We start from the raw sequence: 13203 nt of genomic DNA, 5'->3' as shown, positions 1-13203 counted from the left end.
ATTCATTTTCAAAATGAAAAAAAAAAGTGAAAGAGAAAGCAGAATAGAAAGGTACAACTTATTGTTTAAAAAAAAACCGGAAACTGAACAGCGTACGAGATTTTGTGCAGGATATTGTCTATTCACAACCTCAGCAAATGTACCTCCAATTAAGGATTCCATCCTTTTTAAGACCTCATTTCTTCAGACCCTTAAAGGTATTAAAAGGGGGTCCCAGTGTATCCCATACCGTTATCACAGACCTTTCAGGAAGACGGCGAAGAGTCGCAGGAACTCGTGGAAGGAAACGAAGCCATCCCCGTCCGAGTCGGCCAGCAGGAAGATGTTGCGCACGAAGATGGAAGACGGCTGCATGCCCAGAGCCTCCGCGAACTCTGTCCTCGTCAGGCGCACGTGCACGACCTCGTCCACACGCGCGGGGTCAAGGTCACTCGCCTTGTCGCCGTCCTCAGCCATCGCCTGCACGTGGTGCGTGAAAATGCATTGTAAATTAGTGTGAAGGTCGTATGAAGATCGTGTGAATTTCGTGTGATGATCAAGTGAAAATCGTGTGAAAGTCGTGTGAAGATAGTGTGATGATTGTGTGACTATCGTGTGACAATCGTGGGAACATCGTGTGAAAACCCTATAAATATCGTGTGAAGATTGTGTGAATAGTGTGTGATGATCGTGTGAAATTGTGTGGTGATCGCACACAGATCTCAAGAAGGTCATACAAAGGGGGCTGCATTGTATCAAAATATTATCACAATATTATCACAAACTTGCCTTGAACTTTCTGAGACACTGGCCACTTTAAGTGTTTTGAAAAGAAATTCATAACAATGTCCGTCTTGATTTGTGAGAGTGAATTGTGCCATGATAAACACATGTTACTGATCTGAAACAGAGGCCTCACCTGTAAGCAAGCCAGCCGGAAGAAGTGGTCGAGAACGGTCTGACGCTCGTCACGGTTGATTGAACCTCCCTTCATCTCCGCCCTCCGTCAGATCTGAGGCTGGATGGTGACCCCTAACCCCTCAATGAAGCTTCTTAGCGCCGTTACGAAGTCCTGCAACACGCGCCGTCCTCAAAACGCAGAATCTGGCGGTACAAAAGAGTGGACACCGATGAAAACAAAAACTCTCCAAGATACTCGGTACAATGGTTCCTCTGGTTAACGACTTTGAAATGTAACTGAAATTCGCTCGTTACAATGAGGGGTTGTAATATAGAGTTTTACTTTGTTAGGTCCGTGTCGCGTGAAGTCAATGGTCCGGAATGTCGTCTGTCATATGAGCGTTGATGCGTTGAGCTGTCGTTATGCGCCATACATGGCCCAGCTCATCCGGCTTCAGCGTGGTTTTATATCGGAGTGGTCCTTTCTACCTAGACTGGTGGCTTTATAGGGCTGTCGAGTCCAGTCTACACGGCTATTTGGCCATAGCTGGCTTGGTTTGTTTTTATCTGAGTGACCTTCCCCAGGGCTAGAACTTAAGATGCGGCTCTTGATCGCATGATGCTTCCGTCATTGGAGACCTGGGGTATTTCTTGAGTGTAACAGTGCCACCTGTTACCCCGCCCCATCCTGTTGGAAGCAACCGCCAGTTTGGTCCGCGACTGCTTATTCGTCCTGGGAAGCCTGGCTTATTTCGCAGCTAACCTCCATATCTGAAGGCCATCACACTATCCGCCACCTGTGAACGCGCCTGGTTGGGGGTGGTCGCCCCTACTGTCCCAGGAATGATCCGGAATGACACGGGCGTTTTGGTATTAGAATTGGTCTTGGAATTGGTATATTGGAATTGCTATTGGTATCATATCGTCCTGTGAGGTTAACCTCATGGAAATTCGGGCTGACTCTCACTTGGAAAGGCGAGCTGCCATACAGTATACGGCGCTATAAAAAAAAATCTTATTTTTTTCTGCATGCGTGTAGTCATGTTTCAAGCCCTGAGACTGTTGCTGTGAACTTGGGATGTCTATCGGGGCGCATGGGTGCACATGGATGTGTTCGGAAACCGAGGAGTCTGCACAAAGTTGACTTTATTGTCTCATCACTGGGAAAATTCGGGTCGCTAACCTCCAGTGGAAAGCTAACAGCAACAGAGTCGCGCTATCCCAGGTGTGTGCGTGTTTAGGTGTAATCAGCCACCTGCACTTTTGGCAGAATGACCGAGGTCACAGTGCTGCCACGGGGATGGAACATGGATACCGTCTCTGAGTCTGCACATAAAGTTGACCCGTGTCCGTCCCGGCCCGGCTTCGAACCCGTGACCCTAGGATCACAAGTCTAGTGCTCTACCCCCGGATTGTATTGGATGTCATTATAGATTAAAGTGGAACTATCAGACACTGACCAGGTCGACCTCGCCCTCCACGCCGAGCGACATGAGGGTCCCGCTCTGTCCTGTCGTCTTGAGCCGCACGTTGCCCTGGTTTCTGAGGTCAATGAAGCGTAGCTCCTTGCCTCGCCCGTCACGCACCAGCACCTTCTTCCTCTTGCCGTCAAACTCCACCGTCACGTTGCGTTCACCGGACTGTGACCCCTGCCACTCGCGGGCTGTGGGGGTCAACACAATAATCAACGTCACAGTGATAGTTTCAAAAAGTAACATAGGATTTAAAGACAGCTGTTACTGAGATTTCACCTTGTTCGAGCTGAGCTCGATGTTTTCTTTATCTTCGATTCTTTTTCAATAGCCTCCTGTCATTAAGCTTTGGCTTCCATTGAGCCACCGTAATCTCAATACAGTTCATGGGGTTTCTTGAATAAATTCTTTTCCTCTTTGCCTTAAAACCGCCTTTTGGATGAGACGGAATGAGGGAGAACAATGTGATCGACATCGACACTGGTCTGAGCGATCAGAGATGATGCAGCTTAAACACTGAAGTGTCTGGTGCTTGCATTGCTATCTTGTCTTAACGGTGACCACTTGTTGGTGCTTGGATTGCCATCTGGTCTTAACGGTGACCACTTGTTGGTGTTTGGATTGCTATCTTGTCTTAACGGTGACCACTTGTTGGTGCTTGGATTGCCATCTGGTCTTAACGGTGACCACTGACCTTTGTGCTTGTTAGGGTTCCTCTGCTTGTACGACCTGGACTTGACGGCGGACTTAGAGTGACGGTGACGTTGTCGTCGTCTGGCCAGCAGGACCAGCACTCCTATGGACGCTGCAACAGACACGACACACACAGGATAAATCATTACACGTTGTTTGCATTTTTGACAAAAATATAGCATTTTACACAGATCGAGACAATCATTGTTAACTTCTCCGAGGCGCTCAAGCGGCTGTCATTCTTCTCATCTTCGTTCAACATGGTACTGTGAGTAACATTATAACTGACCAATGTTTCTTTTCAAAGTACAAATACTATGCCAAACCAACTTGAAGAGCTAGTGTTAGCGTTCAGACACAAAGTAATGTCATGCTTAGAACATCAGTTCTTCTACCCAGAACACAAAGGTCCAACCGATTGATGATCACTGAAAGAATTCACACGAAAACAGGCGTCTTCTCGTTAGTTTGTCTCTCGTAAAAGGATCACGGACGTTTCGTAATATCATCTTACGACTGGGTAACCCTGCCAAATTAAAGCATCTGAATGATCAAAAGTTTAAGGTATGTGCGGAAGAATCTGTACTGTGGATACATTTTTATTACAGAAGAAACCCCCCTTTTTATGCCTCAAATTTCTGAGAAAAATCAAGGCTAAAAAAGGAGGGAGTCTTAAAATGGGGGTAAATTTACTGAAGATCTGAAATATCAAGGTCATAAAATGGGGGAGTCGTACATTAGGGGTCTTAACAGGCGGGTCGTACTGTACACTACTAACCTGGCACGACGAGAAAAAGGGCCAGGAAGGAGAGAGCGAATGAGACCTCACTGCCGCTGAAGTAGTCGTAGGTCTGTAACGGCGTACACACGTCCGCGGCGGTGTCAGCATCACTGGACAGGCTGGGTGAGGCTCGGAATCTCCGCAGAGCTGCAAAATGACCACATTGAATACAGTGGTAACAGGTCTGTAACGGCGCCCACACGTCTCCTGTTCAGTCATCGACGTCTGGGCGAAGCTCGGCATTTAAGCTGACCTGTAGAATGACAACATTGAATTAAGTCGTCATAGGTATTCAACTGCGTACACACACGTAAGTCAAGCGTGTAGCCATGCGTCTGCCACTCCCATCTGACACAACACGTTGAGCTGGGTAACTTCTGTGATCTGAACGGATGGACCAGTTCATCACAACAAAGACATGTATATGCCATCTATGTCTCTGATCACAATCAATGTATCGAGCAAAGAAGCGAGGCTCGATTTTAAAACTGTAATTTCAGTCATTGTATTAAACAAGTAAACAAATATTCCTCTTATCCTCCTCCTCCTTCCTCTGCCACCACAACCACCACCACCAACACAACACCACCAACAACAACAATAACAACAAAACAACAACAACAACAACAACAACAACAACAACACCACAAGAAGGAGTCCAAGTAATGAGTGTTGCAATGTGTGTACCCAGGTAGCCTACCTCTGTCGGCACAGGTGAAGGTGAAGGTCAGGTCATCACCAGACAGTCCTGTGGTCTGTTGCAGCACGTCACTGAAAGTCGTGTTCTTGATCTGTACCAGCTCCGCCGCGCTGAACAGTCTGCACGTGCATTAATGATATACGACACCGATACATGTACAGCCTGGCGGTGACCTTACCATTAAGTTTCGATTGCTGAAATACGTTGAAGTCACCGAGACAAGTTTTGTTCCAGAAAGGATGTCACTTCCTCGGGAGACATGCAGAAGAAGTGAAAATGTTTACGAGACGCCATTACATTATTCACGTTATGACGCCTTTACGAACTTTGTTTAGCTTTGGCGTCAGAGATTTGGAAAGAGAGGATCTACAAGAGATTTCATGTTTGTTTGTTTTTTTTAATCGATATTGTATATCTTTAAGGATCGATAGTTACTCTGGGTTATCTTTCGTGTTAGCTTCCACAGATAAAATGCCGTTTCATGTTCTCTGCCTTCAACTGCCGTTCAATGACAGCTTTTTTGAACAAACACACCGTTACTGTAACACCCCTGCTCCCAGCAACAATAGCGCTATCCTATCTGCAGTTTTAACTGTTCGAGTTTTTCCCATTTCGCGTATGTAACGAATCGGGGGGATGGCCTTATCCGATGTTAAAGCCTGGCCAGTGAGTGGTGAGGAGAGTGCCTTTATAAACTCAATTTAGATTAAAGTCAGATCTGGCATAATAACTGATGTTCTCTAAATAAGAAGCTTGTCTACCTCACAAGTTGTATGCAATATGCCCACCTGAATGATCTAATCTTGGCTTTGGTTTAAACAAAATGTGATTAAAAATGTATAACATGAAACAATTAATAGTAAGCAACTAGATCACGACCTTTTTTTAAGTGACCCAAATAATACAAGATTGCACTTTGGGACTTACCCGTTCTTCTCATTCTCGAGCCAGAAGCGGTCTCCTTGTCGGATCTTCAGGAACTGCTGGACGATGATCTTCCTGAAGATGTCGGGGATGCCCTGCCCTTGCTGTGTCTTTTGCAACGTCATCGCTCCCGTGAACAGATCTACGTCATCCGGCAGTGACGTACCATTTGGGTAGAGTGGCCGGAGGTTATCCTGTTAATGATATACGATTCATTTTCTACTGCTGATGTTTTTAAAATCACCGAGACAAACTTGGTTCTTGAAATTCGTTGTCACTTCCTCCTACGACATGCAGAAGTGACAGAATGTTTAAAGGCACAGTAAGCCTCTCGTAAACCATCACAGATACTGTCAGGCTTTTACACACAGTACAAACACCCTCACATTTAAACACTCACCGAACGGGAACATCCTGGGTGCCCTACGTAAAGAGCGAGCAATTTTTAAAAAATTAATTTTGCGGATTGTCTGTCAGACAATCGGACCGTGGTGCGTTTTGGCGCTAGACCTAACTTTTAAAATCAAAATAATAAATTGACAGCTTGTTACACAAACATTCTTTAATCATAAAAGAATTCCTTTTTCATCAAGACAAGATCAGAACAATTCGAAGTTGTGAAAGTTTAAAAAAAGAAAAGCCCGGAAGCAGGGTCACGCAAGGGTCGTAGCAGACGACGGTTTATTCCTATCGCCAGTTCCTCTGAACAGTCAAAAGCCATCGCTAGAGTTCTTGTGAACTACAGCCGTTTGTTTCGTGCATAGTCAGAGGTACACAATAACGTGCTATTGTAGAGAAGCTCACATCGAGTCGCATTCAAATGACTAACTATGACGACTGCATTGTGAAAAAGGGAAACTGGATCACACGGGTTCACGATGGCTCAGGGGTAAGATAAACCACGCAAAAATAAATTCTTTGAAAATTGCTCGCTCTTTACGGAGGGCACCTAGGATGTTCTCAATCGGTGAGTGTTTAAATGAAAGGGTGTTTGTACTGTGTGTAAAAGCCTGACAGTATCTGTGATGGTTTACGGGAGGCTTACTGTGCCTTTAATTGACGCCGTTTTTTCTCGTTATTATTTCTTCGAACTTTGTTTGGCTTTTGAAGTCAGAGATTTCACTTCAAATAAGAGAGTTACCAAGAGACATCTTGTTATATATGCATGTACACACACACACACACACACACACACACGCACACACACACAAACATACCCACCCACACATACACACACCCATGCACACACCCACACACACATCCATGCATACACCCACACACACACACACACATACCCTTGCACGAGGTCCCAGCCAGCCCAGCTGGTAACAGGCCGCTCGTTGTATTCCTGTATCACTGAGTTGAGGTCCCCCACCCCTGGTCTCTGTCTTCTCTGGATCTCCATGGCAACAACGTCCTGACGGCTGTACTCAAACGGACCGTAATAGGAACCTGCGCCATGTGGCAAAAGACGTTTCTTTTTAAAACATGCGACACCTATTGACCCCGAAATTCGACTTCGCTAATGTTTTGCTAATATTTTGCCTGTGATATTTTCACAGTGTGTTGAAACAAGTGTGACAAAATTAGACAAATCTATCGGACAGAGTTTTGAATATTCAATAACCCCCTTCACCCCCCCCCCCCCCCATCCACCCTCAGTACCCTATCTCCCAAAACACACACACACACATACACATACGCGCACACACACACACACACACACACACCACACACACCACTCACACACACACCACACACCACACACACCACACACACATACACACACACACACACTAACAACCACACCCCAAACCCTCGTCTCAATTCGCAATCTATGCTAAAACATTTAGTCAAAACTTGACCAAATGTAAAAACAACAAGATGGTTACTTCTCAAGTCTGGGGCCAACAACTTCATCCTCCTTTCCGACAAGGTCAACAGCAATGCCCCGCAGTATGTCGTCCAGGTTGGACTTCACCACGCCCTGGTGGGGAACAAGTTTGTTTTTTTCATTCATTTTCATTTCTTTATTTTCTCATTGCTGAGAAAATTCGGGTCTCATCCTCTTATTTGAAAGCTTACAGCAACAGAGTCGCACTGACCAGGCATGTGCGTGTTCACAAATCAAATCAATCAAATCAAATTAACTTTATTATATCAAATCTGAGAAATGACAGTGGTCAGCGGTGTATGGAACATGACGACAAACGGAACACAGTGTTGAGGTCTAATCACCACATGCGCTGTGGAAAATGGCCTGGGGTCGTGCCACAGTGGTGACATGAGGTTGGGACATGGATACCGTCTCTGACTCTGCACACAACGTTTACTCGTGTCTGTCCTGACCTGTCCACGTCAATAACGATCCCTTTTGATTGGTCCCCTTGGTGGCTTGACAGGTTTCTATTCATTTCTGTATGTGAAAACATTCACAAATATTGTTAATGTCAAAACATTCAGAATAGTGTTGATGTCAAAACAGTCAAAATATTGTTGATGTCAAAACAGTCAAGATATTGACAGCACTTACATTGGAGTCCCAAAACTGGTTGCAAAGGCGGACGGATGTGACGTTACGAGCCTCGTTCTGAGGCCCCCTGCCCGGGTTCTCCTGGCAACGCCCCCTGCTCTGTGAACAAAGAACCACCCCAACTTTACTTGCAGTGAGTGGTACTTGGTGAGCACGTGCAGCGTACACACACAACGCTGCCGGCCGGCCAGTGGCGGTGAGCACGAGAAAGTGCCCAATTGGGTGGGAACCAAGTCGGATTGGTTGAAATTGAGATATGTTTGAGATTTAAAAATACGACCCAGTGCTAGCCTCCCACCCAGTTGTGTACTTTTTAAACGAACCATGTCGACGAAATGTCCACCTCAAAACTAACTTCGGGGAAGCTGTTAACTGAAATCCCTTCAGTAGAATCACGATAGCAATTTACCCAAACCCGCGACCAAGAGTCATTCATGAGAGTCACACATAGAGGCTGACACTAAACGCGGCACCATTATGGGGCGAATGCCACATTCATCGTAGTTTAGTCCACAGAGTGATCGTCGTAAGCACTATTTAAACCAGAAAGGCTACACTTGCATAATAAAGGGCCGTATGCAGGAGAGAGTCGAATTTCGAGACGTTAATCCGGGGGAAAAGGCATTGAGGGTACAGTTTATCCCGGACCAAAGTCTCTAACCTCGTCTCTCGCATACCGGCTCGGGGATCCCTCTAATTCACAACCTCGAAAGATCTGCACACATGTCGGTCTTCAAAAGAGTCTTTAAACAGACTGTGCAAGCCTATTGAGAAAATATCACACCTGAGAATACGAAGAAGTGTTCACATGTAGTGTAATAGAATTGAGGCTTCACGGTATAGCAGATATAGAAAGTCAACATGTAGTGTCTTAGAATAAACGATTTCCGGAAATAACTCTGTCGGGTTTGTATTGGGTGTGAAAGAGAGAGTACTCTTGCTTTTTCTCGGACAAACTTACGACACGTGGTTCCTTTACACGTGTATGAGACACATCCCCTCGATAGTGACTGGCCTGTTATGTCACGTGGGGAAACTCACTTTTTCACAACCAATACAATCCTTTGAGAGTTATTTCCGAAAATCGTCTGTTAGGGCTTCATAGTATTGTAGATGCAAACCCAACATGAAACTACTCTTCAACACCGTTTTACCAGACAAACATAATAACTCGTTGTGGGTGGGTGCAGGGTGATATGGGGGGGGGGGGGGGGGGGGGGTTGAGGGGGAGGTGTTGAGGGTGGGGCTTACCCAAAGTCCAAACTGCAGCGGGCATCATAGAATACCGGAAGTTGGTGGCCGTCCTGAACTCATGGCTGACGTCTGGTCTCACTTCCGGGTCATATCCTGTAACTGTTTATCATGCTCACATTAGCAAAATCACAAAACATCTTTAAAATATGAACATTTCTCGCCGTTATCAAGACTATATAAATAGATGATAAACGTTATTTTACACTTTTTCTTCTTTCTGCTGCCAGGCTAATTTGTATGAATTTATATGATAATATGAACATTTCTTTATCTTTTTTCACAGTTGTTATTTCAATTTTGTAATTGTTTAATGTTCCTTTTTTCACAATACATAAAAACATTATACAATCAATTGGTGAATCGTGTCGGTGCCAATACTAATTACTAAATTGTGTGCGTAAAAAAAAACACCAGGACAAATACAACACACTCCACAATATAACAAAATTAAGGTTGACATATAAGACGAGGGGGGCTCGGTCGCTCAGGTGGTAGAGCACTGGACTTGTGATCGAGAGGTCGCTGGTTCGAATCCGGGCCGGGACGGACACGGGTCAACTTTATGTGCAAACCCAGAGACGGTATCCATCTCCCACCCCCGTGTCACCACAATGGCACGTTAAAGATCTTGGTCATTCTACCATAAGTGCAGATGGCTCATACCACCTAAACACGCATACATCAAAAAGCCGTGAGGGCGTAAAACTCGAATCGTATAAACCAATTCATGTCCAATATAGGCAATTAAGACCTGACGCAATAAGCTCCTTAAAATTTACTTTTTTATAAGACGAGCTGACTAGATCAAAAGCAAAACATAATGACAGTTGTTATCAACAAACACGGGCTTGTAATTAAAAAGCAAACAACAATTCAACATAGAACTTACTGGGATAGGCTGGATATTAGATGCCTGGCTGTTGTTGCCATTGAGGAAGGCGGGCAACCACTCGTTAAATGTCACCCACTGCAAACAGAAACACAACGTCGAGCGGTAACACAACCTCCCTGGGTTAGCCTTCTAAAGGGAAACTGTTGATTTGACCAATCTGGGGAATCCATTATACCTTAATCTAGACGCACTCGGCACGAAACACTCACCACAAGTATGGTAATAAATTAAGTGAATGAATGCGCTCAGGGCGCTGCTTCCCTCTGGGTGCACCACGCAAAAGTGGATGCCACCCAACCGGGTGATAAACAAACCGCGAAGTCTGGTTCGTTGAAATCACAACAAATCTCAATTTCAACCAATCCAACACCGCGGCTGGCATTTTTCTCAAGCACCTCGGCCCTGGAGCCTTACCTGGAAGGTTGCGATGACACGTTTACGGGCTTGATCAAAGACCTGCTGGTCGTGAGGCCAGGTGTGGTGCCCTTGATGGTGGAGCGAGGGCGTTGTGGTAGCGGTGCCAGACCCCCTGCAGGGCCAGCAGGAAGGGCGACTCGTGGCCCTTGGTGTTGCCGATGGCTGCGGACACAGTGACCGTGGTCAATTAGTCTCGGGAGTACGTGTGTTAAATGCTATACTTGGCACAAAGGGTCAAAATCCGAAGAAAAAAAAGACCTTAAATAAATATATTTGGGATTTTTGACACTTAGTGCCGAGCATAAAAGGCCCACACCGTCTCAGATCTGGCCTCACACACACACATACACACACAACGCGCGCTTGTTCCACCACTCTAAGTCTTAAAAGCATAACAGAATGTGTCCCGCCATCAAGAGAACGCAATGACCACACTGATACTGTCACAAGCTGTCTTGAAAAATCATCTAACAGTTTTGAAACCGTTTTACTAATACCCAATCTGCCTTGAAAAATCATCTAACAGTTTTCAAAACCGGTTATATACTAATACTCAATCTGCTTGAAAAATAATCTAACAGTTTTGAAACCGGTTTATACCAATACCCAATCTGCCTTGAAAAATAATCTAACAGTTTTGAAATCGTTTATAACCAATACCCAATCTGCCTTGAAAAATCATCTAACAGCTTTGAAACCGGTTTATACTAATACCCAATCTACCTTGAAAAATCATCTAACAGTTTTGAAACCGTTTATACTAATACCCAATCTACCTTGAAAGATCATCTAACAGTTTTGAAACCGTTTTATTTTAATACACAGTCTGCCTTGAAAACTGACTTAACAGTCTTGAACTGGTTTATATTAATACACAATCTGCCTTGAAAACTCACCAGAAAGTCATCCAACCGTTTATATTCATACACAATCTGCCTTAAAAACTCACCAAACAGTCTTGAAGACCGGTTTCAGTGAGTGATCACGTGGTACTGGAGCATTTTTCAGCGGGAGACTTTTCGTGTTGGTATAGGGAAAACCAGTTTTGACAACCGCGCTGTCCGCCATCAGTGCACCGTCTTTGAAAGTACGCAGGTGATTGGTCCACATCCGTGACGTGCCATAGATCACTCCGCCGTCCAAGTAAGACGTCACGCATTGGTCTGAAAAATGTTTACGCGTTAGTGATCTTTTCACTGTGCTCTCCTTCTTCTACTTCTTACTTCTTCTTCTTCTACTTTTTCTCCTTCTTCTACTTCTTCTTCTACTTCTTCTTCTTCATGTTTCTTCTTCTTCTTCTTCTTCTTCTTTCTTCTTCTTCTTCTTCTACTTCTTCTTCTTCTACTTCTCCTACTACTTCTTCTTCTTCTTCTTCTTCTACTACTTCTACTACTTCTTCTTCTTCTTCTACTACTTCTACTACTTCTACTACTTCTTCTTCTTCTACTTCTTCTTCTTCTTCGTTCATGGGCTGAAACTCCAACGGCTTTGGAGTGTATGGCCGTTTTTACATTTAGTCAAGTTTTGACTAATGTTTTAACGTAGAGGGGGGAATCGAGACGAGGGTCGTGGTGTATGTGCGTGTGTGTGTGTGTGTGTCTGTCTGTCTGTCTGTGTGTGTGTAGAGCGATTCAGACTAAACTACTGGACCGATCTTTATGAAATTTGACATGAGAGTTCCTGGTATGAAATCCCCGAACGTTTTTTTCATTTTTTGATAAATGTCTTTGATGACGTCATATCCGGCTTAGGTGAAAGTGAGGCGGCACTGTCACGCCCCTCATTTTTCAACCAAATTGGTTGACATTTTGGTCATGTAATGTTCTACGAAGCCCGGACTTCGGTATTGCTTTTCAGCGGGCTTAAAAATTAATTAATGACTTTGGTCATTAAAAATCTGAAAATTGTAAACAAAATATGTTTTTTATAAAACGATCCAAATTTACGTTTATCTTATTCTCCATCATTTGCTGATTCCAAAAACATATAAATATGTTATATTCGAATTAAAAACAAGCTCTGAAAATTAAATATAAAAATTATTATCAAAATTAAATTTTTCAAATCAATTTAAAAACAACTTTATCTTATTCCTTGTCGGTTCCTGATTCCAAAAACATATACATATGATATGTTTGGGATTAAAAACACGCTCAGAAAGTTAAAACGAAGAGAGGTACAGAAAAGCATGCTATCCTTCCCAGCGCAACTACTACCTCTTGTCAATTTCACTGCCTATGCCGTGAGCGGTGGACTGACGATGCTACGAGTATACGGTCTTGCTGCGTGTTGCGTTCAGTTTCATTCTGTGAGTTCGACAGCTACTTGACTAAATGTTGTATTTTTCGCCTTACGCGATTTGTTACATTTTCCGTGCGCACTTGTTCTTGTGCTTACGTGTACACACGAAGGAGGATACTTAGCAGGTCTGCACATCAGTTGACTTAGTCATATGTACTACGCTGACGGCATGATGGGGAGTACTAAAAGAGCATCCTATCTGTTGCCTGGGAGTATTGGAGGAGTACCCTGTGCGCTGGTTATATGCATAACAGCCACTAGATTGCCAATTTTAAAGTCTTAGGTATGACCCGGCCGGGGTTCGAACCCACGACCTCCCGCTCACTGGGCGGACGCCCTTACCACTAGGCCACCGTG

General features: G+C 44.4%; 1 protein-coding gene across 1 annotated transcript; it reads right to left on the bottom strand.

Annotated features, from left to right (window-relative positions):
• Positions 1-247: 247 nt before the first annotated feature.
• On the bottom strand, positions 248-6821 carry LOC138955432 (dual oxidase 2-like). Its single transcript, XM_070327069.1, has 9 exons — positions 6745-6821; positions 5453-5643; positions 4513-4644; positions 4136-4173; positions 3823-3972; positions 3046-3156; positions 2340-2542; positions 899-1083; positions 248-459 (listed from the first exon to the last, which is right to left on the bottom strand). Exons 2-8 carry the CDS (start codon positions 5572-5574, stop codon positions 1042-1044), a joined length of 798 nt encoding a protein of 265 aa, XP_070183170.1. The 5' UTR covers positions 5575-5643; positions 6745-6821; the 3' UTR covers positions 248-459; positions 899-1041.
• Positions 6822-13203: the final 6382 nt, after the last annotated feature.

This window comes from Littorina saxatilis, linkage group LG1, assembly GCF_037325665.1.
Source record: "Littorina saxatilis isolate snail1 linkage group LG1, US_GU_Lsax_2.0, whole genome shotgun sequence".
In the NCBI taxonomy this organism is placed as follows: domain Eukaryota; kingdom Metazoa; phylum Mollusca; class Gastropoda; order Littorinimorpha; family Littorinidae; genus Littorina; species Littorina saxatilis.
Note: the sequence above shows the minus strand (reverse complement) of the source record. Positions and strands in the feature narration are given on the sequence as shown.

Excerpts from the sequence above, each read along its gene's own strand:
- LOC138955432 (XM_070327069.1), bottom strand. The coding sequence starts at position 5,574 with ATGACGTTGCAAAAGACACAGCAAGGGCAGGGCATCCCCGACATCTTC. Across the intron at positions 4,174-4,512 it reads GACAGAGGTAGGCTACCTGG|ATGGGAGTGGCAGACGCATG; the intron begins GTACACACATTG and ends GTGTTGTGTCAG. Across the intron at positions 3,157-3,822 it reads CCTTTTTCTCGTCGTGCCAG|CGTCCATAGGAGTGCTGGTC; the intron begins GTTAGTAGTGTA and ends TGTCTGTTGCAG.